The sequence below is a fragment of the Dipodomys spectabilis genome, unplaced genomic scaffold (genome assembly GCF_019054845.1).
Source record: "Dipodomys spectabilis isolate Male_0828 unplaced genomic scaffold, ASM1905484v1 ptg000009l, whole genome shotgun sequence".
In the NCBI taxonomy this organism is placed as follows: Eukaryota; Metazoa; Chordata; class Mammalia; order Rodentia; family Heteromyidae; genus Dipodomys; species Dipodomys spectabilis.
In genome coordinates this window covers 9,950,931-9,977,848 of record NW_024870686.1, presented here as the reverse complement: position 1 = coordinate 9,977,848, position 26,918 = coordinate 9,950,931, and the positions used below count along the sequence as shown (strand labels likewise).

Here is a 26,918-nt window from a genome sequence, read left to right as displayed (position 1 = left end):
CCCCATTGCAACAATGAGATGTACAAGTCTTTATGTCGAAAAACGAACTTTACAAGTTTGGCTTGGAGGGTGCGAGGGGGGGAAGATGGGAAAGGATGAGAAGGGAAACAAAGGAGGAGGCAACAATGCTTGATACTCATTACCTTGCCCATGTAACCCCTCTGTACGGTATTTTCACAAAAAAAATTTTAAAAATATATTGAAATCTGGAAAAAAAAACATGTATCCATTGTATATCCAATTGCCTGTATTCATTGTATATCCAATTGCCCCAAACTTAGTCATGTGCCGGTGCATAGTTTGTTGCAAGTGTATCAAAGACATCCAAATTCCAACTTGGATTCATGTTCCTTGCTGAAACTGGGGATGATTGATACAGAAGTTATTTGTGTAATCACAAATGTCATTAGCTTTAGGGTATGAAGATAATTTCCATGGGAAAGAAGCATAAAATTAAATTTTAAACCAAATAGAGCAATTCTTCGTCATATGTTTGCATCATTATACTTTCTATTTTCAGCTTGTCAATGACTACCATCAATATAGGTTACTCTCTTCATAGAAGCTACTGAGAAATGTTTAGCTTTTGCCCACTAAAAAGAGAATTATTGAAAAGTTAAATCCTAGGTAATGGTAAGAGCCACACTAAACAAGTATATTGAGTTGGATGACCATGCAGCTATGATAGACTGAGACCAAGAGTTGAGAGGATGAGGGGTCAGCTGCACTATGAGTCTTAAAGAGATTCACGGTGTCCAAGTGAATCTCCCTACTGCTGGCTCTGCAACTGCTGTGCTTTCTGAAAGATGATTATGGACAATTCAACTCGCAAGTATCTAAGTCAGCACTTTCTTATTTGTAAAATATCGGGCTAACAAATGAAGATACTCACTAGATTTTCATTGCATTCGGGTCAGGTAACCTGTGTCTGACGTCATGTCTGTCACAGAGAAAATTGTCTATAGTGTTGGAAATATTCAGACTAAGGAAATATTCAAAGACATATAAGAATAAGCACATGTAACATCATCACAATAATTAATCAAATGAGATTAATAACATGCTGATATGTTTTTGTTATTGAATGATGACTATCATTTACATTAATCCATGTACCTATCACTACCTAGGGGTGTCTATTATCTTCATCTGGCAAACTGCCTCAGGTTAAGTGATTGACAGCAGGTGCACACAACTCTCAGTGGCAATTGATAAAGTAGATCTTCCCCTCCTCACCAGTCGTTTTCTCTAATTTCTACTGAATTTTTATCTATATCAGGACACCCCCATTTATATAACACATCCAGACCCTGAATAAGAATTTTTGTAACAATGAGAGCTTTCAGGATTTGATTTATCTACTAGGTTATTATTTCAAGCAAATTTATTTAATAGGCAGGAAATACAGGTGAAATGATATGAGCTCACTTAAATATTATATGTCTGATTGTTTTTAAAACTGAATTACTAAAAGCCTTTGGAGTAACCTCTCCATCTTGAAGTAGCTATGCCTATAAAAAGGTTGCCTGTGCTTAACAATGTCAAAGAAAGAGATTAATATAAATGTTGTTATGTATTCTTTGGGAAAACACAGATATTCATGTAGATCTTACAGGTAGATGTCTAATATACACTTATTTTGGGCAATACTGGAGTTTCAATCCAGCTCTTTCTAGGCTGCTGCTCTACCACTTGAGCCATAGCTCTGGGCACAGTTTCTGCTGGTTATTTTTAAGGAAGGGCCTTGGCTCTTGTCTGGATACCTACTGTAGCAGCAATCTGCCTACTACAGCCTTCCCATTGTTGCTGGGATCACAAGCACTACTAAGAGGCCCTTCATTCCTTCCATTCTTCCCAATCACAATCTCCCACACAGTGTACGTCACTGTTCCTGGACTCTAATATTCATTTCTACATCATGTCATTAAGTGTTGGCTTCTATGTTAAATGGTTTCAGTATTCTATTTTGTTACACCACAATATCTTATTAAATGGTTTATCATCAAGATGCATTGTAGTCATATACTGATATGTTAAATGGTAATTCTGCAACTACATGAAAATATAATTAAAAATAATTTATCATTGAACATTTTGTTTCTCTTTTGAACCTTCATTGTAATATCCTGAATTTCTTTGCAGTGACATTTCATGTGCATAACTCTCTTTCTTTAAAAATAAAGCTTGAGCCAGGCACTGGTGGTTCACGCCTGTAATCCTAGCTACTCAGGAGGCTGAGATCTCCTAGGCCTGATGGGGCTGGCTTTGAACCACGATCCTCATATCTCAGCCTCCTGAGTAGCTAGGATTACAGGTGTGAGCCACTGCTATCTGTGAGACTCTTATTTCCAATTAACACCAGAAAACCAGAAGTGGTGCTGTGGCTTAAGTGGTAGAGTGCTTGCGTTGAACTGAAGAACTCAGGGACATGCCCAGGCCCAAAGTTTAAGCCTCATGACTGACAACACCACCAACAATATAATAATAATAGTAATAATAATACCTGAAATTTAGATTTTTTTAATGAAAATATAAACCCTAGATAGTTGTCATTTTTTTATTGTGCATTCATCATCAGGGAATGAAAAATTTCATATTCCTGGATTGACATAGATCATTGAGTCTGATATACATGTCTTATAAATATATTACATCATATATATTTGAAACCTCAGATAGTCTTAAAAGGAAGAAAAAGCATTGAGTACTTCCACCTCTTATTTTATATACCAAGAACATTAAGAGTTCACATAAATGATTTATTAATGTCACCTTGCAAGTGAGACAAGTTGACCTGGATCTCGAACCTTCTATTATATCATGTGTTCTCTGTAATGTTACTCTGTTGGAAATGCTGCAGACTCTATCATACTTTGCATTGTGTATTGACTGAATACATATTGCTGCATAATAATTTAACTGAATAGACAAAATTACCTGAGCCTGATTCCTATTTTTTTATTTCACTTTGGCCACAAGAACAACAAAGTTCTTTCTAATTTGAAACAAGCAGGGAAATTTAGGAAGACAGAACACATTATTTTGAAACAATTATCTAAAACAATAGACTATTTCACAAAAAGGATTATATGTTTCTAATTTTAGTGAAAATGTTGTTTGGATAAATTCACAAATTCTTTAAAGTGAGCTTTCTCTAAATTCCCACAAAATGGACTATATTTGCTCCTAGAGGAAAATGCTGGAGGATAGCATTTTTATCTCAACCATCAAAATGGCATATTGACTTTTCTTGTGTACAGGGTATTTCAAAAGATTCAAATACAATTATATCTTAGTATTTCATTGAGGATCTCCTGGTTAGAGAAACTTTATTTTTCAAGGCTATTATACAGGTTTCTTTTATTCCAAGTTATCCAACTATTGTTTTATTCTTTTTTCTCTAATGCATTGTTTTCTTCTTATTGCTTTATAAAAGTTATTTTTTATATTGTGGGTGTTATCAGCTTTATGTGCTGCAGACTTTGATTTTTATATTTCAGTTTTTAATGATTCATTTCTCTCAAGAAAATGTTTCTAGTATTATTTTATATTTCATATTATAAGGCTTGTTATCTCACAATCATGGGTCTTAACCAAATTTACATATAGATATTTTGGGAGGACATATCCAGATGATTCTTTTATTATTGATATTCTCTTTCCCTCACTCCTTTCTTTATTGTATATTCAATTTACAAAGGCACTTCATTTGGTACTCCTATATATACATACAATATACTTTGATCAACTTATCTTCCTCTATTAATCTTTCTTATCTCCTTCTTTTCACTTTTCATAAGCCTCATCATCCATTTTCTTACATGCTTATAAAAAGCATTGATTACACAGCTCAGTATTCTAATCTCTAACCCTTTACTCACCCATTAATTTGTAGTAAAACTCTTTTAAAAATCGATGAATAATTAAGAAATATACAAATAAATTATTATTAACCACAAATACAGTGTAGTCCAATAGATACTCTTCTAGCCTGTTGAAACTTCTACATCCTTTATTATGTTCCCTTATCCCAACTTTCCTCCTGTCCAAGCCATTGGTTAATGGCATTTCTGCTCTGTTTTTTGACATTTTTCTATTTCATATATTTATATTTCATATATTAGTGAAATCATATTTTTCTTGGTTCTATTTCACATAATACATGTATTTCATTCTATCTATATTGTCAGAAATGGTAGAATTCCCTTTCAACTTAAGGCTTACTATGCCAGTTTCTCTTCAGGATATAATTTGGCATCAAAAAGCACACAGTCTGAGACAATTTTTAATTAAAAATTAAAAATTCATTTATAAATAAGATCATTTCAGGAATCTTGGTAGCTTATCCTCCATTCTCAAATTAACTACACACACACACACACACACACACACACACACACACACACACACATAAATGTAACATCAGACCATTAGAAAGAATACTTTGGCAGACCTTAGAATTCAATTTTAATTCAGGCTTCAAGCAGTTAGACACTAGCAATTGAGCTGCTCCTACAGTTAAGAACACTTCTAAATTAATATATAATGTAATCATATATATGTTTTAGTAAAAACAATAAATGGTTCATCTCATTGTGATTTCACCAATTTAGATTTTGGAGAAATCATTACCAATAAAAGAATAAAAGATTAAAATAAAAGAATAAAAGATTCACTAAGAATTGGAATGTATTCACTAATCATTGTAAAGTCAAATGTAGAGATTATAGAAAAAAAGAAATTTTTCTACCCCTTTTATCTATATGATTTTTCCCTCATCCTCATCTTTATTTAATTTTGACATTGAAAATGCTGCCTAACTTTTCGGTACACTGCCAAACAAAACATTTATCCCTGGAAGGATAAATTCTCATGTTCCATTAACCTTTTGTATCTTAGGCTCTGATAACTTTTTTTAAGTTTTTTTTTTAATTATGAAAATACCGTACAGAGGGGTTACAATTACATGAGCAAGGTAATGAGTACATTTCTTATCAAGCATTGTTGCCTCCTCCTTTGTTTCCCCTTCCCATCCCTGCCCTCCCATCTCCCCGCTTTCCCCTTCCCCCCACCGCCGAAGTTGTTAATTTCGTTTTTCGACATAACGTCTTGTACATCTCATTGTTGCAATGGGTCTATCTGCAGGTAGGCTCTGATAACTTATGGGGGGAAAAACTCTCCTTCGTATTTATTACACTTACTCAAGATAAGAGTTTTCAACTAGCAATGATCGCACCTCAGATAAACCTCAATGGCTACAATACTGAAACTGTGCAAAGCTAACTCTTCAACATAAGAGTCAAAAGTTTTCAGTCATGGCGAATTTTATGGAATATCTAAAAGCTAGCTGTTCTCATCCTGCAAACATCAATACCTACACTTAAAATATAATTTAGGTGTTTATAAACCTGTCTAGACAGAATTACATGTTACTCACTTTTAATTTATCTAACAAATTTTTACAGTTACTCTACAAATTTTAATTTTTACTTATTTTAAATATAATATTATTGTAAAGATGATAACTTATTTAAATATAAAATAATTAAACAAATGTAAACATGTTACATTAAACAATCATTTACAATATTAATAAGCATTATCTTATTCACGATATTTAAATGTACATGTTATAATAACAATTTGTATCTCAGCCTTTCTTGCTTTCTTTGATCACTTCTCCAGCAATTTCTGTTTTTATTTTCTTTAGCTTGTTTTGGGGGAGAAATTATTTTCATAAATATATGAATGCCAAGGATTAACAATGAGCAACCAGGTTTAATAACTACAGGATATATTTAGGGTATAGAGAAAATTACAACATTATGATAGCTACAGTTAATTTTAACAGTTTGTTTTTCATTTTGCTTCATTTTGTTTTCTTGTTAAGAATTTGTAAAATGTATGATTCTAGCTGATCTGGCTTTACATATAAAATCTACCTGGTTTCAAAAAAATAAAAAAACCCTTTTCAGAGTTCCAGTAAAGCATCATGTTTCATTTTTTTTCTGTTTGAAAGGCAAAATTATATGATGGACATCTAGTCCTTTGGACCTCTGAAAGGTGCTTATCTCATGTTTCCTGAACATAAAAATAATCAACACACAATTTTTTAAGAATGTATTAAATTATAGTAACTTTTAATTTATCTGGTAAGTCCCTTAGCTCCAAAATAATTAAATAAATTTGAACATTATACTACATTAAACAGTTACACATACTATTAAACATTATTATATCCAATATATTTAAATGTGCATGTCATAACAATAATTTGTAATATGACAATTTTGGATTTTTCATGTCCATAGTTTCCATGTTTTATGTAGTTCATCATGTAAGGATTATGACAACTTTTTTCCTAGAAAACTAGGTCTGTACTCTTTGTGCCAAAAATAACATTAACCAATTGTTACTATTACCAAATAACCTATTCTCAGCTAATTCTGAATATACTGAATTCAATTAGAATTTATTTGAATAATTAATTATTAGTATACAACTCCTTAAAAATTAAAAAAATATAGTTACATCTGAAATCTTAATATTGATTTGAAATTCAGAATTGACTCATTTTGTTTTCAATTTTCCAACCTATCACACCTAATAGTTTGACAGTCATGAAAATTCTCAATTCATGGGATATTTCTCTCACACTTTTGATATTTTCTGTTCTTCCAGTACATATATAATTTAGCTGAGCTTTTATCTCCCCTTACTGATATCTTTTTGGATTATCTTTGATAGTTATTAAGTTTTGCAAAACTGATCGCAATAAGGAAAATTAGTTTATCCATTGTCTAGAAACATATGTATTCAAATTGCCTATTTATGATATTATATTCAGCTTTCAGGTTAGCCACATAGGTAGTGTGACTTTTTAATATCATAAATAATTTTGTACATTGAAACATAAGAACTGAGACCTCTACAATATTTTAATCCTCACCAAAATATTAAATCTTTGATGGCATTCCATATTTGCTCTCAACCACCCATTATGAGCAAAGCTACTATGTGTGCCAATCTGTGCTTGAAAATATTGTCATTGTTCATTAATTATATTTCTCCCCATTGTTGAAGAAATTTTCATAACCATACAGTAGTCCAAATTGATTTTGAACTTTGCACATGGGTAACTAGCTTATCATGAAGTTTTATTTTCTTTTAAAATGTCAAAAGTCTCTATCCTTAAGATATGCAAATATATCCCTTAATACATTCCTTCAAAAGCCACCCCAAGAAAAATACAGAACTCCAATTTTACCAGAAAGTATTATTTTATTTTCAAAGACCTATCTCAAGGAAAATACAGAGATAAAATATCTCATAAAATATCAAAAGAGGAAACCTTTTAAAAATAATTCCTTTGCATTTGAGTAAACAATTAAAGAAATTAGCAGTGTTTGCCTCATGTAGCCCTTCAAGTTATAAAAGAGTCTCATTAAATCCAGTAAAAGGTCAAAAAATGCCAATAGCTTTTTGCTTATAAAGTAAAATCTGTATTCCTAAGAATTTACTATAGCAGAAACTTTTAAGATTTTTCCCATTGAAACATAATGTAGATGAAATTATGGTACACTACTTGGCAATACTTAATCCTCTTTTTTAAGATCAAGGTCTGAATTGCTGTTATTTAATGGAATCCTTGGATAGTCCTAATACTTTTCTCTCCTTGCCAATTATCATTAAGAAAGTTGAAGTGTTATCCCTTATTCCCTGCTAACAATTTCATCATAGCCTACTGAAAACTGTTATTATCTTTTAAAAAGAATCTTCTTATTTGGCTTTTGGAGAGGAAAAACAGTTTATTTTTCCCAGGAGTCTGGAAAATGAAATGGAGTGGAAGGTGAGATCAGGAGTCATTCAGCTCTCTGAGAAAGACATTGCAGTGCAACACCTCTTCAGGCAACTATGACCCCGTATGATTTCAACAATCATGAAATGAATTAAAATAGTTCATAACTTTAGATAGCACCTTGCCTCTAGAGAGGTCAAAGGAACCTGACATGTCCTCTGAAATTGGATGATCACTATAAAGCTGTCTGTGAAAGAACTGTTAAACTGTCTCTGATACCGGTCAGTAAATATCTGATTATAAGCTGTATTGGAGCTTGTGCTCCACATTTCATTCATGCCCTGCAATGTATAGAGAGGCAGAACTGAGTTTCTCAAGTATGGCAACCTATCTGTCTCTGGGATCCATTACACCAGAAGATAAGGCAGAGAAGGGAAGGGGTTCTTTCTTCCAGAAGGTAGAAATGATCAGTTTGAAGTAATATTATCTTACTAAGATTTAACATTGTGATGCTTAGATTGACCCTTTTTGACTATTCACTATTTTATATTGTTTGTGCAATATTTCTCTTTCATTTTCTCTAGCGTTGTGTGCATTCTTCCCACTTGGGGAAGAATATTTGATGAATAACTATAGATATGAAAGCCAGTAGGCCTGTAGACTTGATTGCTCTAACTACCATATTCATGCTGCCCTCAGGCACCGAAGGAGCAGTATTTGGACATTCAGTGGAGACACCTCACATCAGGGCAGAACCATCTCGAGACCTCAGGTAGGTGCTGTTATACCTGTATAATCATGTATAATCATTTCCATGACTGTTGACCATAAATCATGTATGAAGAACTAAATATTTACAGTTATCTGCATTGGAATTGAGTTTCGTGCATCTATGGTACTCAGATATTTGACTGAGGGAAAGAAGATAACTTATTCTCTAAAATTCCTTAGTTTATCCTAGCATGTCAATAAGGAACATGAAAATAAATATTGTAAATAATACTGCAATGAACATAGTTGTACTGGTAGCTTTTGTGTGGCCTAGTTTGAGAACATTTGGATAAATTCTCAGCAGTGAGATGGCTGGGTCATAGAGGAGCTCTATGTGGAGTCTTTTGAGGAACCTCCATACTGCTTTTTAGAGTGGTTGAACCAGCTTACCTTCCCATCAACAATGTAGTAGTGTGCTCTTTTGGCCACATCCCTGCCAACATCTGTTATTTTTGTTTTCTTGATAATGGCCATTCTAACTGGGGTGAGGTGGAATCTCAATGTAGTTTTTGTTCTGCATTTCTTTTATGGCCAGCCATGCTGAGCATTTCTTCATGTGTCCATTGACAATTCTTTTTTTTTTTTAAATTTAATTTAATTTTATTTGTGAACATACTGTACAGAGGAGTTACAGTTACATGGGCAGGATAATGTGTACATTTCTTACCAAGCATTGCAGCCTCCTCCTTTGTTTATCCTTCACATCCCTTCCCAGCCTCCCCCCTCCCCCCCTAATCCCAATCCTTCTCCTTCCCCCCCCCCCCTGCACCAACGTTGTAAAGCTCGTTTTGGACATGACAACTTGTACTTCTCATTGTTGCAACAGGTCCACCTGTATCCTTAAACAACTAGTTTTTCCCCATCTCCTCCACAAGTTATACTGACATCAAATATAGTGAAAGCAGGGGTTATACTGTGGGGGAGGGACATACAAAGCAACAAAGAGATAATCTTATAAATGTGTTAGAAACACATGCATGAAAGAAAAAAAACATTAAAATACACATCTAAGGGTTCATTTTCCTGACATCACATTATCTGACCTTTTCCGCTTGACTCATACATATACTAGATATTACAAATAAGGGAAACCATGGGACCTACGTTTCTTTGGGCCTGGCTTACTTCACTTAATATAATTTTTTCCAAGTTTTTCCATTTCCTAACAAATGGGGCAATGTCATTCTTTCTGATGGAGGCATAGAATTCCATTGTGTATATATACCACATTTTCTTGATCCATTCATCTACTGAGGGGCATCTGGGTTGGTTCCATATCTTAGCTATGGTAAATAATGCTGCAATAAACATAGTTGTGCTGGTAGCTTTAGTGTGGTCTTGTTTGTAAACATTAGGGTAAATGCCCAAAAGTGGGATTGCTGGGTCATAGGGGAGCTCTATTTGAAGTCTTTTGAGGAACCTCCATACTGCTTTCCAAAGTGGTTGAAAAAGTTTACATTCCCACCAACAATGAAGTAAGGTTCCTTTCTGTCCACATCCCCTCCAGCATCTGTTGTTGTTAGAGTTCTTGATTTTTGCCGTTCTAACTGGTGTGAGGTGATATCTCAATGTTGTTTTGATTTGCATTTCTTTTATGGCTAGGGATGTTGAACATTTCTTCATATGTCTATTGGCCATCCTTCTTTCTTCTTCAGAGAAGTTTCTCTTTAAGTCTTTCGCCCACTTATTTATTGGGCAGTTGTTTCTTTGAGGATTTGTTGTTGGGGGGTTTAATTTTTTGAGTTCCAAGTATATTTTAGATATGAGACCCTTGTCCGTTGTATGGCTAGTAAAGATCTTCTCCCAATCCGTGGGCTTTCTATTGATCTTGCTAGCTATGTCATTTGCCCTGCAGAAGCTCTGCAACTTCATGCAATCCCATTTGTCCAACCTTTCTTTGATTTGTTGTGTTTCCGGGTCTCTATTCAGAAAATTTCGGCCTGAGCCAAGGAGACCTAGGGTTTCTCCTATTCCATCCTGTAATGTTTTCAGAGTGTCTGCTTTGAGTTCAAGGTCTTTGATCCATTTGGAGTTGATTCTGGTGCAGGGTGATATATAAGGATCTAGCTTAAGTTTTCTACATGTAGTTAACCAATTTTGCCAGCACCATTTACTGAAGAGGTTGTCTTTCTTCCATTCTATTGTTTTAGCTCCCTTATCGAAGATTAGATGGCTATAGGTCTGTGGGTTCATTTCTGGGTTTTCAATTCTATTCCATTGGTCCTGAGGTCTGTTCTTATGCCAATACCAAGCTGTTTTGATTACTATGGCTTTATAGTAGAGTTTGAAGTTTGGTATTGATATTCCTCCAGCAGTGTTCTTTCCATTCAGGAGCGTTTTTGCTATTCGGGGTCTTTTATTGTTCCATATGAATTTTTGGATTGCCTCTTCTATTTCCTTGAAGAATGAGGTTGGAATTTGGATAGGTATTGCGTTGAATTTGTAGATAGCCTTGGGAAGTATTGACATTTTCACGATGTTAATCTTTCCAATCCAGGAGCATGGGAGGTTTTGCCATTTTTTAAGTTCTGTGTTGATTTCCTTTTTCAAGATTTTAAAGTTTTCATCATAGAGGTCCTTCACTTCTTTAGTTAAGTTAATTTAGTTAAGTTAATAGGTATTTTATTTTTTGTGGGGCTATTACAAATGGAGTTGCTTTCCTAATTTCAGCCACACTTTTCTCATTGTTGGCATACAGAAAAGCCATTGATTTTTGGGGGTTAATTTTATAACCTGCTACTTTGCCAAAGTTTTGAATCAGCTTGAGTAATTTGGGAGTGGAGTCTATGGGATTCTTTAAATACAAGATCATGTCATCTGCAAAGAGGGAGAGTTTTATTTCTTCTTTCCCTATTTGGATCCCCTTTATGTCTGCATCTTGTCTTATTGCTGTAGCTAGGCATTCTAATACTAGGTTGAAGAGAAGTGGAGAGAGTGGGCATCCTTGTCTTGTTCCTGAGTTAAGAGGAAATGGCTTTAGTTTTTCACCATTGAGTATAATGCTGGCTGTAGGTTTGTCGTATACAGCCTTTATTGTATTGAGGAATGTTCCATGGATTCCTAATTTTTCCAAAACCTTCATCATAAAGGGGTGTTGGATCTTGTCGAATGCTTTTTCTGCATCTATTGAGATAACCATGTGGTTCTTATTCTTGCTCCTGTTGATGTGATGAATAATATTAATTGATTTGCGTATATTGAACCAGCTTTGCATCCCTGAAATGAATCCTGTTTGATCGTGGTGCCATTGACCATTCTTATTTCCTCTCCAGAGAAGTCTCTTTTTAATTCTTTAGCCCACTTATTAATGGTGTGTCTGTTTCTCTGGGAATTTGTATTGGGGAGTTAATATTTTGATCTTTAGGTATATTTTTGATATGAGACCCTTGTCTGTTGTATAGCTAATGAAGATCTTTTCCCAATCTGTGGGCTTTCTATTTATCTTGCTCACTATGTCCTTTGCCATGCAGAAGCTCTGCAGTTTAATGTGACCCGTTTAACCAGACTTTCTTTGTTGTGTTTCTGGATCTTTATTAAGGAAGGTTCTACCTGTGCCTAGGATCCCAAGCATATCCCCTATCCCTTCCTGTAATATTTTCAGGGTCTTTGCTTTACCCCAAGGTCTTTGATCCATTTGGAGTTGATTTTGGTGCAGTGTGATATATAAGGATCTAACTTCAATTTCCTACATGTGTGTAGCAATTCTGCCAGCACCATTTGTTGAAGAGACTGTTTTTTTCTCCATCTGATAATTTTGGCTCCCTTATGGAAGATTAGGTGGCCATAGGTCTGTGGGATCATGTCTGAGTCTTCAATTCTATTCCATTGGTCCTCTTGCCTGTTCACGTGCCAGTATCAAACTCTTTTTTTTGTAACTACAGCTTTATAATAGAGTTTGAAGTTTGATATTAATATTCCTCCAACACTATTCTACCTGTTTTTCTATTCGGCGTCTTCTATTGTTCCATATGAATTTTTGGATTGCTTCTATTTCATTAAAGAATGTTGTTGGGATATTGATAGGTATTGCATTGAATTTGCAGATAGCCTTGGGCAGTATTGCCATTTTCCAGCATTATTTACTATAGCTAAGATATGGAATCAACCCAGATGAATGGAATCAAGAAAATACGGTACATTTACACAATAGAACTTTATGCTTCTATCAGAAAGAACAACATCGCTCCTTTCATAAAGAAATGGAAAGGGCTGGGAAGGTGGCTCAGTGGTAGAGCGCTTGCCTTGCATGCCTGAGGCCCTGGGTTCGATTCCTCAGCGCCACATAAGCAAAAAAAGAAAAAAGCCAGAAGTGGTGCTGTGGCTCAAGTGGTGAGCGCTAGCCTTGAGCTGAAGAGCTGAGGGACAGCGCCCAGGCCCAGAGTTCAGCCCCCACAACCAGACTCCCCCCCCCAAAAAAAGAAAGAAAGAAATGGAAAGACTTAGGGGGGAAAAATAATATTAGATGAAGTAAGCCAGACCCAAAGAAACGTAGGCTCTAAGGTTTTCCTCATTTGTAATAATTAGTATAACCCTAAGTTAGTCCTGACAGAGAATCATAATAGCTCAATAATTATGAACATATGACTGTACAAAATGATGTTAACTGAACTGAATTTCAAGACATGGAAACAGTAGGCCTTTTTATTTTAGTTGTCAACCTTGATGTTGCCAATATATTGTATCTAATTCTTTTTTCTTATATTATTTCATTTTTATTTTTCCATTGGTTTATCTCTGGAAATCTCTGCCTTTGATTCTGGTTCCCTCCATCTTAAATATGCATTTATCTGATTGCGGGAAGGGACGGGAAATAACAAAATGCTGAAAGAAGTACAAAAGATAACCCAATGCAACAAGGATACTTGTAAGAAACTATGTGAGAAATGAACTTAACAACTTTGTAGGGGGTGGAGGGGGGAGGGAAGGGACAGTGGAAGAACAATGGAGTGGGTAACAATGTTCAGTGAGAAATGTACCTTATTCATGTAAATGTATAAAAATTTAAAAATGAATTAAAAATGAATAAATATGGCAGCTAGGAGTCATGAAGAAGAGCAAAGAAAAGGAGTTGTTGAGTAAATTTACAGGAAGAATGACAAAAATAAGGAAGCTGAGCCGGGCACTCAGCTTATTCAGGCGTATGCCTATAATCCTAACAATGCTTGAGAAGCTGAGATCTGAGAATCACCGTTTGAAGCAAGCCAAGTCAGAAAAGTACCCATGAGACTCTTAACTCCAATTAACCCCTCAAAATCTGAAAGTAGAACTGTAGCTCAATTGGTAGTGTGAGAGCCTTGAGCGCTAGTAGGCTCAGGACAGCACCCAGACCCTGAGTGCAAGCCTGAGGACTGAAAAAAAAATAGGGATAGGGGATCATCTGACATACCCTTATATATATGATGTACACGGGCATGAAGGAGGGGAGAAAAATTGGAAGAAGTTCACATGACCAAGAAGTGTTATATTCAGGGAAATTCAGAAGCAAACAAAATAATAATGAGAAAATGGCAGAACTTCATTGTCCTATGATTGGCATTTCAGTCTTATGGTAAAAATGAAATAAGATTATTTGTTTTTGCTCTATTTCAAAGAAGAAAAGATGTGTGTGTGTGTGTGTGTGTGTGCATTCTTCCTCACTAGAAAATTGAAAATTGTGAGGTATCCATATGATTGGGTAATACACCCAAAATAATCATGACAACTGTTATTTTAATATTTTAATAAGTTAATTTTAATTATATTTAAGTACTATACAAATTGTTTTTAATTGAACATAATGTCAACCTTTTATTACTCTCTTCCATGTCATCCAACTAAAACTTTTCAATTTAAATTTTGTCTGCTCCATAAATACTTTTAATTCAATAAATAAAGATTTGAAAATTAAAGTAATATACTTAATTCGTTTTAATGGATAATTTACACTATGATGTGTATTAATTGTAATATATTTAAAAGATAATAATGATACTAAAAATTGTCACATGTTAAAGATCATTATTAAGTTAGGTAACAGAGTCTGTCTCTGAAAACAGAAATTATGTATCTTTCTTAATTTATTTCTCCCTATTTTAATACACTAATACTAAAATAAAACAATGCTAAAATTTCCAAAAATGACTTCTTTTCTTATTGAATAGTCAGAAAAAATGCTCAAATGAAAATAAACAAAATTTATAAATTTTAATGAAGGAAAAGCATATTTTTACAATAATAAGATCCACAGTTCTTTATAGTTTCATGCTAAGATTTTTAAAAATATCTCTCAGTTTCTGAGTAGTTAAGAAAGATAGATTCAGTAAGCCAGGGAAAAATTCCAGGAATTGATGACTCTTTCCACTAAATCTGTGTATTTCTAATAAGGGCAAACAATGGTTATTCTATAGAATCACAATAGATATCAATAGTTATCTTTAGATATTAATGTTTGTGGAAGAAGATATGAAAACACTGTCTTATAATGTTCCGTAGTCTTGATTTTTGACCCTTTACAAGTCAGCATCTTCTGTGCATACATTTTATCCTTCTCTATCTAACAAGATTTTATGTGCTATTAAAATTGTCCCTTGCTCATCCTTAGTACCTTGAGAGCCAACAACAATGTACCTCTTATATAACAGTGTGAAAAACGTTGCTTAACATGAATCCCTGTAACGAAGAAAAATTACATAATGATAGTAACTATATGAACGCAATGTAATGAGTGGGTCAGCTTTAAGTAATATGGATAACACCAATGCAATTTCAAGGTTGTTTTAATGTAGATACCAGACACAGTAAGAAAATATTCTCACTCATATGAAGACTATAAAGATGAGCTCATAAATGTTGAGTGTAGAATGGTATCACAGAGGACGGGAAGAGGGCTGGGAAGTGGAGGTCAGTGAATTCAGGAGAAATTGCACTCGTAAGGATTAGTTATGAGTAATATGAGTAAAGTTTACTATGCTACAGTAAAAATATGAAAGTTAGGAGAAAAGAATTTAATTATTTTTACCAGAGATTCTTGGACTTGTTTTTGAGCTTCTATTCCATTTGTCTATGTCAATTTTTGTCTCTGTTCCAAACTGTTTTTCTATTTTGTAATTTACTTTTATTGTAAAGGTGACATACAGAGGAGTTACCATTACATAGGTTAGGTAATGAGTAATTTCTTTTTTTAACAGTATCATTTCTTCCTGTTTTTTCTCCCAGTTTTTGATAAGGTTTAATTTGAAATCATGGCATTGTGATTTCTTCATCACTGCTCAGGATTATGTTAGCTATTCTAGGCCCTTTATGTATTAATTTTAGACTTGACTTTTCCTGTAACTGTGAAGAATGTCATTGAAATTTTGACATGGATTGAATTAAATCTGCAACTCATTAAATCTGATCAAGTTTATAAACATTTTCACAAAATTGATTCTATCCAGTTTAGAACATGGTAGATATTTCCATCTTCTTGTATCTTACTCAGCTGACTTCTTTACTGCTTTATAGTTTTCATGATTAGATACAATTTACCTCCTAGGTTGAGTTTATTTCATATATCCCTTTTTTATTCTGCGATTTTGCTAAAACTGTGGATCAGATCCCAGTGGTTTGATAGAATCTTTAGTGTCTATTACATATAAAATCATATCAGCTGCAAAAAGATCATTTGATTTCCTTCTTTGTTAATTATATGTACTGTTGTTCTAGATAAGTATTCAACAACTATACTGGATAATAGTGTGGAGAAGGTAATCTTTGTCCTACTCCTTATATTAGAGGGAATGATCTCAGGTTTTCCTATTTAGTATTATGCTGGCCATGAGATTACATTCCATACTCTTTATTGTGTTAAGGGACATCCTTACATACCTAGTTTCATCAGTGCTTTTATTATAAAGGGTTTTGTTTTTATTTTGGTTACATACTTTTCCAGAATCTATTGAGATGATCCTTAATATTTGATGCAATAGATCAAGGAACACTGGTGTTAGTTTTTGTAAAAGAGACTGATAGAATGACATCAGTTATTTGCTATAGAAGAGTGTTAGAGTGGGTCCTGTTCCTCAGTATTTTTACTACCTGTTCACCTCATCAGTGGTAACCTTGAAAAACAGTTTTAATTTTGGAAACATTTAAATTTCCTTGGAAAATATTTCCTACTCCTCTGTTGTGGCCATAGATCATTTGACTACCATCAACTCAAAGATGATCTTCCCCTTATAACATTTTTTGTTTTCATTATTTTTATCCCTTCTCCATGTTAGGGCTTGAACTCAGGGCATGGGTACTGCCCCAGATCATTTTTTCTTGAAGTTAGAATTCTACCACTTGAGCCACAGCTACAATTCCAGCTTTTTTGTATTTAATTGAAGATATGAGTCCCAGACATTCCTGCCTGGGCTGGCTTTGACCTGCAATCCTCAGATCTCAGCCTCCTGAGTAGCTAAGATTATACAAATGAGCAACTGTCACTGAACTCTATAACCTGTCATATTTTTTTCACTTTGGGGTATGCCATGTAAATTGGAGTTCATTTTATTATATACTGGCTCTGTTTTTCCAACACTATTTGTAGAAAAAAAAAGACTTTGCTCTTCTCACTAGATAACATTATTACCTCTGACAAAATTTGGATGAACATATAAGTGAAAGACTATGAGATTTGTCCTTATTCAATTAATTTGTTGTTTTTGATTACTATAGTTCTGCTTTTAGTTCTTTAATAGTATTCTTTTCAAGATTGCTTTCAAGATTCTGAGATATTGGGTAAACAACTACCTAATTCCCCCATCCACCCTAATGTTACAGAAATTGTAAATAAATAAATCATTCCAATCCCCAATTCTTATTATTAGCATAAACATTTTAAATCATATGAAGTTTTAAAAATAGACATATTTTCAGTGTTGAAATTACCTTGTACTACATAATTGTAATCATATGGTTAACTCACTAGTAAAGAAAGACAAGTCCTCATAATATTTTATTGTGATTATACTCTATTTTCAAAGTACATTAGGAATATGGTATCATTTATTAGGAAACAAGCTCTAGAGTTTAACTGGCCTTATAATTTAAATTAGAATTCATATGTAGTTTCTTATTCAAAGTCCTACTTTTAATTCTTTCATTAGATTGGCATACATAACTATTGTCCATATTAATTAAGTTTCAGTTTCCCAGGATGCTGCTTGGGTCTAATTTGCATGACTGTACAGTGTGCAGTGAAACTTTCAATATAGCGAGAATGCTTTTCTATTATTTTGAAATTTATAAAAGAGTTCTACAACTACAATTTCTAAAAAGACCTAGGCAAATACTATTTATAAAAGTCAATGAAACATATATGTACTTAATCATGAACTCGTTTGATAAGTTGTTGTTTCATAATATGTGATGTTTACCATTATGTCAGATATTAAAAATTTTTAAGCTATCTGTTCTATATTGTTCTTTGGATACAGTATGACAAACCATAAATAAAATTATACTACAATGGAAAAATTGCTGTCTTATTGTCAAAATGCATTGTATTTAATCCTCTTGGCATTTTGATGGCTATGCAGGGCACATGTAAAAACACATGTATGCATTTGTGTGAAAGAGAGAGATAGAATATATTTTCAATGTTACAAATACTTGCAATCAGTCAGATATATTGCATCTGCTAATAGTCTCTATGAAAATTTGATATTCACATTCTCCATGTCAGTTTGAATTTTTTTTGGTCTCTTCATAGATTGCCTTCCTGTTATAATTTTGTCCCATAAAAATTAGTTCCTTTGCTCTGCTAGTCAGGAAATCTTATTAAATCATTCATAAGCTTGCTTTAATATTCCTGTTTATGAGAAAAGCTTGATGACTGCAATGTATTCATTTGAAAATAGAATTAAATCCAATTATTTTAACAAATGTTTATTGCCTATTTTCAACTGAACAGTCTGTAATTAATTAAAAATTCTTCTTATATATTACTTGTATGAATACTCTGCATACTTAGCAGAAGACAATGCTATATTTAATTACATCCCATTATTTCCTAATATGTATTACATTTATTTTTATCAAGACTAGCAGAATATACAATTGAAATGTATTTAATCCAGGGTCTCAATTACTCTAGCACTTGAGGAATTTAGCAATATATAAAACTGTCACAACTTTTCTAAGAATTTTACATCCCATCTCAGCCATAAATATGTTTAGAAATCTTATGTCTTAAGCCGAATAACTAATTGCAAAGGAATGAAAATATTCTTACAAATTCTAGTTTAGATTTGTTCTTCACCGTGCTGAATATCAGAAGCTTACCTAATCAACTTATTGTCATTGGTTTTTTTCCTTGTGCTGAGTTGCTGAGTGGTTATCCAAAGGTTTTATACCATAGCAAAGTATTTGAGGGTGGTATTTGTTCATTGGAAGCCTCCTATTTCCAAACTGGCATCTGCTATAAGGTTCATTCACCAAAGCTGACGAGTCTTACCTCTTTGGATAGCTTTCATCCTAAGTTATTTTGAGTCATTCCAGAGTTATTCCTGAGTTAGTCAAACCCACCCCCAAACTCCAACACGTAAGGAGTAAACATCCCACTTTTTAAGGTTTGACCTAAGAACACAAATAAATTATATGCAATTTTGTTGAGTTTTCTCCTCTCTCCACTACCATAAGAATCAAGAAAACAGTGCCTTTACAGGTTGAAATAAAGGTACTCACTCATCTCAAATTTCTTCTGAGGTTTTTGATAATATTAATAAATACTCTAGATATATCAAAATAATTAAGGCTTCTCAGGATGTCCATAACTTTAAGAAACTCAAAAGATTTACCTCCTTTTCCCATCATCCACCAATTATTACAAAAGGAACCATCAAATGAATAGGAAAACAGTGTCCTAAAATATGAATCACAGGCCAGGCGCCCATGGCTCAGGCCTGTAATCCTAGCTACTCAGGAGGCTGAGATGTGAGGATGGTGGTTCAGGAAAATCCCTGAGGCTTAATTCCAATTAACCACCAGAAAACTGGAAGTAGCTCTGTGGCTCCAGCGGTAGAAGGCTTGCTTTGAACTGAAGAGCTGAGGGACAGCACCTCAGCCCAGAGTTCCAGCTCCATAACAAAAAAACAAAACAAAACAAAAATTAAAAATCACAAAGGGAATAGTACTGGTTACAAATACACTACCCAAGAGGTATGCATTTGTGTATTAAGAAAATGTTTTATAACATTTCTGATGTGTTTAATCATTTTAATTTTAACATCCCCATTTTTTAAGTTTGTGTGTGATGTGCAGTTATTAACAGCATTTTTTTCATACTAAGTTTTAGGATTATGAGTGATTTTATTATAAAGTTTTGAAGTGTTGCAGAGAATGTGTTTAAAAAACATAAAGATATATCTGAAAAATAGATAATTTAGAACCCTGTCCACTTAAAAGACAATATGAGATGAGGTATCAAAGTCACTTTAGTATGTGAAAACTAAACAATTTGCATACTGAGTTTACGTTCTGAAGGAAAGATTCTCCCATTCCACACCACTTTCACAATTTATCTGCTTTAGAGGTACATGAACTTCAGAGTTGTATTTTATGTAGTTGTTTCTGTAAAACAACTATGCATATATTTATTGCTTCAAAAGAAATCAATTGTTGTGTTTAGGGCTTGAGAAGGTTAGTCATAATGTCATATTCTCAAAAGGAAAACAAGATTTGGTCACCATGATGGTGTTATCTAAGGAGACCAACTGGTGTATGCTGAATCTCATACCAGTACTATGTATTATTGTATTTCAGTTTCTGCATACTATCCCTCTTTCTATTCTTTGCTTAGATTGACATTATTCATTCTGTGCCCATTTTACTGAGGCAAGAGAGGACATTTCAAAATATGAAATGTGATATTTCTTTAATTAAAAATACAGATACTTTGAAATATTGTCAAGTTAAAAAATATTCACTGTGTGTTCTTGAAAACATATAATATTAATGATTTTCATTTAAGTTTTCCTCTTTGCATAGCTAGAGCTCTTTGGTGAAGAATATGTAAATACTAAATTGGACCAATTTATTTATTCCAACACCATCATTAATATTGATAATGTATAAAAGATTTAAACAAGTAAACTTATCTTGACCTACTTACCATAAGCAATATAAGGAAGACACCATACAAGTTGTTATTATATCATTATATTAATGGAAGTGAATAATTAATATGAACAAATGAGCATTGTAATAAGGAGCCACAAAGTGGACATGGCAATAAAAATCATTCTCAAATGTATTTTGGCTTGAAATTATTGCTAGGTATGGAAAGGATTTTTATGTATTCCTTCCTGTTTGGAATTTTAAGTGGTTGTTTCTGGTTGACTGATGCTGTGTTTTGGTTCATCATAATTTTTCTCATTTCTGTGAATGATATTTTCATTTTTCCATTAGACTTGAATCACCAACTAGATCCTTGATAATGGAAGCTCCTCGCGGGGTCCAGGTGAGCGCTGCTGCAGGTGACTTCAAGGCTACCTGCAGAAAAGAGCTCCATTTGCAGTCTACAGAAGGAGAGGTGAGTTCCTCTTGTCAACATATGTATACATGTGTGTGTGTGTGTGTGTATGTGTGTGTGTGTGTGTGTGTGTGTGTGTGTTTCCTGCCAAACCTAAACTACAGTTTGGTAGAAAATTCAATTATGTAAATACTAATAATTCTTGAATGTGAAGTGTAATCAATGTGAGGGTACTCTTTTGAATTAAAAACTGCATATATCTTTTTCTTAAAAGTATCAACCCATAGGACATTAGATGTGGGCAAATAAAGCTTTTTCGTTTCAAAATGTGCATATAAGTACAATTAACATCAACAAGGTAACATGAATGAAGGTAGTCTATTTTGTATGGCTTGCTTGGGATCTTCAAACAAGTTGTTAAAGGATGATCGATGGGTATAAATCAGATAGAAACAAAAGTTCAGATACTTAATTACAAACTGATGATTGTGCATGACAACAAAGTAAATACTGTAGATTTCATAAAGGTAGAAGAAAGGGTTTCAAAGTTTCCAGTATGAATAAAAGCCAGATGTGGTGGCCTAAACTGAATTGCCAGCTATTTTGGAGGCAGAGGTAAGATTGTAATGCAAACACAGGTAGGGCAAATCTGGAATATTTTAGCCAAATAAGTAATCAAATAAATAAAAATAAAAATGCTAAATTATAAAAGTCTGGGTGTGGATCAAATGTGTGAGTGCTTGTCTAGAAAGTTTGAGCCCTAAATTCATACCTTGGTAAAGACCTCCTTTCTCAATTTTTAAAACAATAATTGACATTTGAAGACATAGCTATGTTTAGCTGGGCTTGAATGCTATAGAAATTTGTATAAATTACATGGTACCATCATAAATAATTGAAATGTCTATATTTTATGTGTCAATTAAAAAATTAATCAAGGTCTAGGAATGTAGCTGCTCAGTGTCAAAAAACTTGCCTATCATGTGCAAAAGCATGGGTTCAGTCCTCATTACTGTAAAAAAAGAAAGTTCTTCTAAAAGTACTTTGAATGTTTAATTTATTGTTTCAGTAGGAATGGTATCTATATTAACTGAAAGAAAAGAAAGAACCCTATTTTTCTATTTGCCTTAATCTGAGAGTATCCTAAAGATATATATGCTAATAGTTGTCTTCTATGTTACTTTTTCCATCTTAGGAATCTTCTTTAATCTTTTGGCCTCTTCATCCATTTTTTTCCCCTGAATGCCTGCTTTAAATATCTCTTATGTTATGGTTCACTTCTCACCGAAATGAGATAGGCAAACCTTTATTTCATTTACGTATTTGCTGTATATCTTGTAATTGTGTTTCTACAGACTTACTCATTTTTCACGTCTAAAAAATTCCTAGCTATCTCTGCCAATTAATTTAACCCTCCTTCATCTCTTCCATAGTTCTATGGTCTTTTGCTGAAACTCTAAAGAAACGTTATACTTTCCCTTCTGTTTTTTTCTATTGTTACTGTAGACTTGATATACAGAAGGTTTACAGTTACATGAAACAGGTAGTGAGTAATGAGTTCAATTCTTTCTGAAATATGTCTTCCCTTCCCTTGCTTTCAGTTTTTTTCTCCATTCCCAACCCACAAAATTACAATTCGTTTTCCGTACTGTATCTAATAAGTACCACGGTTGTGTTTGTTCACCCTTGTTCCACCTGTTCTGTGCCCACTTACCCTCCCAAATACAGACAAACAAGCAAGACTAAAGGAAAAGGAAATAAATACAGCAACAATGGCAGCTAAAGAATGTCTCATTTCCTTCTCTTGAGGTTCATTTCATAGAATATTATTTTATACGATCATCTGTACATAGCTATCTATTTTCTTACTGTGTCTCAGTCTCTCCTTTCCAGTGTCCATTGCCCTGTCTCCCTCTGCCTCAGTCTACTTGTGTATTCAAGTATACATTCCCAGGATCCTTGCAGTAACTAATCTTCTACTTAATCTAAGCAATTGACTTTTAATTACAGTGATTATGTCTTTGTTTGTTTCTACAATTTTCATTTGTTCTTTTGCAAACCTGACTGGACATCTTGGTAGTTGTGGGTTTGTTTTAGTTTTTTATAAAATGTATTTATTTGTTTTTAATTTTACCTTAATTATTTTAAATCCGTCTACCTAATTAGTATTTTGGGTGGTATTTTTTTAACTACAACCACCAAAATCATTAAAGATGTAAGTTTGTTTGTATCTGTTCTCACTAGTTAGTTTCTTTTGTTCCTCCTTCACATGCTTATCTATGTTTTTTTGTGAGCTCTCTAAGGTCAAGTGGAGAATAATAATGGAAGGCTGTCTGAGAGGCTTTTAAGGTATACTTATGTAATGATTAATTACCAAAATCTTACATTTCTTCCATTAACTTGGCTGCTGAGTCAAGATAAATTTTACTTGTTTATTTTGCCTCCATATTATAAACAGACTTACTGGAAAGACCATACTAATGCCTTAGTGGCCAATACAGTGAAATTATTTAGAAAAATTGTCTTACAAAACTTTAACACTACATATTTTACTGTTACAAATTTTTTCCCAATACAGTTGCAGACTGTGATACTTTCTACACAAAAATAAAAATGTGTCTTAAATATCTGTTATGGTGTTAGAGTTGCTTTTTTTCATACTAATTATTCCATTCTAGTTATTTATAATGAGTGTTCTATAAAAATATTAGTGGTTATCAACCTCTTTTCTGCTCCCATTTATGAATCTTCTACATGTTCATTTCATAAATGTATTGGAAAAAATATTTAATTCAATTACAGCACATCATTTAATTGCCAATTGATGATAAAGTATAAATAAATGATTTGTATTTTTGTCTGAGGAAGTATGAAATGATATAAAAGAACTCTCCTTGCTACATTGACTGTGTCACAAAAAGTCATATTGATCATTTATCAAATAAGGTTGAAGAATATAAAGTCCTTAGCTTCTGCTTTTTAAGTAGTTCATATAAGAACAGAAATTGCCTTCAATTGTAAAAAATAGGGGGAAATGCAGAATAAACTGTACATATCATAGCAGAAAAGCAGAATAAACCTGACATAGATTGCATACTTTAGACAGTCCAAAGTCATTTCAAATAATGCTTAGAAGAATCTCAAACTTAGCTCTGAAGAAGCAAGAATTATTATAATTAATATATTACAAATTATATAACACATATACATACAATAATGCATATACATATCACATATATGTATGTCACATGTTTGCATCAAAAGTTCTCAGGAAGAATAGTTACAGGGCTGATTTCAGCAGAATCAAATGATGGATTCTTGGTAGAGAAAAGGGCGAACTCTGACTTAACAGCTTAGCATAATGGATTCTAATCACAGGGAAGTGTTTCAAATCAAGTGGATTATGTGGTCTATAAGACAATAGGGAATAGGCATATCAGGTTTAGAAATCAGAAAGTAGACAACATCATAGTAACCACCTTAACAGAATGGGAATGTGTGTTCAGGCCTTTCCATGCTACAGTAACCTAAGAGACTCTAGAAGGAATCTAGAGATAACAGCTCTTCTAACCTGACAATTAGTGTGTCTATCTTACACAGAGAAAAGAGCATTTTTAACTGTCTTGAAAGGCACCAAACAAATGCATGTTTTGACTGATAAAATCAATTTCATTCCCATGGTGAAGATATAGCTTGTGTCTCATCTGATTATATATGGAATTTAGATATTGTCATGTAGTTAAACATGTCTACAATTGTCCCTGAATGGATGAAGGGCTTAAGAGCAGTACTGTGACCACACTGAAACAGCCCCGTACACACCGTTCAAGACCAAGCTCTCCCAGGCCTACCGCATTCTTGAAGAGCTCCACAGTTGATTCATGATTTCTGAGACTGTCACCTGCAGGTCTTACTTGTCTAAAATATCCATCTCTGTAATTATTTTACATAAGCCACAGCAGTTTAAAGACAACTGGTTCTAAAAGCAGAAGAACTACATAAAATGTGATGTAAAAAGACCCAGAAAGCTGGGTGCCGTGGCACATGCCTGTAATCCTAGCTAATCAGGAAGCTGAGATCTGAGGGTCGCAGTTCAAAGCCAGCCCGGGCAGGAAAGCCTTGAGACTCTTATTTCCAATAAACCACACAGAAAATCGGAAGTGCCGCTGTGGCTCAAGTGGTAGAGAGCTAGCCTGGAGCTGAAGAGCTGAGGGACAGCGCCCAGGCCCAGAGTTCAAACCCCACAACTGACAAAACAAAAAACAAAAAACAGAAAACTGTGCCAGGATTTGTAACTCTTCCTTCTCTTTGGAACTTTTCTCATGCATCTCAAAAACATATGATCCCTGTCCCTGAAAATTCAGACTCTAGCATTGGGGATAATTGAAGCAATTCCCCAAATTAAAAGTTTTAACGAAGATAATAAGTCTGAGGGGAGAAAACAGATGGTCTAGGGAGAATGATGGGATGGAGGCTCTGGAAAGGAATCATGGGAGACTTCGATGTACATATTTAGTTGTAATCTACTGATACAATCTTTTGAAGTTCAGGAGAAAAATAAGTTAAATCTAAAATTAATTTTAAAAAATTTAAAAGTATGTATTTAGAGAAGTAGGTGTTGAAAACAGATACATCTCATGGAGTTTTCAAATCTGATTATATACAATGATTACTTCTTGCTAGTTGTGTTGATTACTTAATAAAACTATTAGACTGTGAGTACCAACACACACACATACACACACACACACACACACACCAAGATTTATTAAGAAAAAAACAGATTGTTTAAGCATGATTAAGAATTCCGGCTTCGAGACTATCAAAGTCATTAATTTTCCGTGTGCTTCAATGAGTAGGTTGGCCCCCAAAGCAGATTGTACAATATTCCATTTCAGATTGAGGGCTTTCTATCATAATGCACCGTATCTCAAAGGAGAAGACAGCCACAGTGTTTCTACTACACGGTAGGATTGTAATTTGTTTGGTCAACAAAGCATGGCCTCTAAACCAGCAGAATCACTTGTGGTGTATTCTTTCTTATCAGACCATGCTACCAAAGCTCAGGGGTGATGTAGAATGCTGACAGGAATTAAAATGTAATTTCTTTTCCCTCTAGATATTTCTAAATGCAGATACAATCCGGCTGGGAAATCTACCCATTGGCTCCTTTACATCTTCGCCCAGCTTCTCAAATTCTCGACAGACAGTGTACGAACTATGTGTCTGCCCCAATGGCAAACTGTACCTTTCTCCAGCCGGGGTTGGTTCTACTTGTCAGTCCAGCAGTAACATCTGCTTGTGGAGCTGAAGTGACTGATTTCTCCTCACACCAGAATAGCCTTTTGTTCCTGTCCGTCTGCTTCACAGTTCTGCTCGGTTTCCCTTGTGATCAATCCAGAGCTTCTTCAAATGGTCCACAGAGCAAACTTCTTCCAGCTGAGCAAGGATTCACAGACAGCTTTCTGTAGGACTCACTGAACTCTTCAGCATGGAGCAAGCGAGTGACGTAGCAGTGAAGATGTTTTCAAGCAAGAAAACTGGATCATAACTTTTGCTCAAAAGGGAGAATAACATAGGTGCCTTTGCTACATGAAGTGAAGCACAGAGTTTTTGATTTTCTTTCTTTCTTCCTTTTTTTTTTCTGGCAGAACCTGGATATGAACTGCACATGTATACATTACATTGATGAAATTCCCAGCACCCAATGGCAAGGTGAAATGGTTAACCCTGAAAAAAAAAAAAGAACTAATTCTACAGTCTGAAAGCACAATTTTTCCATTCATCTTTTTGGATGTAAACTTTTACCCTCTGAATTTTAAGATTTTGAAGCATTATGTAATGCTTGCTTTACTAAAAAATTAAATTCAATAC

At 33.9% G+C, this 26,918-nt stretch overlaps 1 protein-coding gene across 2 annotated transcripts in view; it reads left to right on the top strand.

Moving 5' to 3' along the window:
• Sgcz (sarcoglycan zeta) overlaps nt 1–26,355 on the top strand; it is a 285,789-nt gene extending 259,434 nt beyond the window's left edge. For both annotated transcript variants that reach the window (XM_042701564.1, XM_042701558.1), the window contains 3 exons: nt 8,498–8,570; nt 20,981–21,104; nt 26,164–26,355. In XM_042701564.1, coding sequence (XP_042557498.1) covers nt 8,498–8,570; nt 20,981–21,104; nt 26,164–26,355 — 389 coding nt within the window. The remainder of the gene's footprint in view (nt 1–8,497; nt 8,571–20,980; nt 21,105–26,163) is intronic.
• Nucleotides 26,356–26,918: the final 563 nt, after the last annotated feature.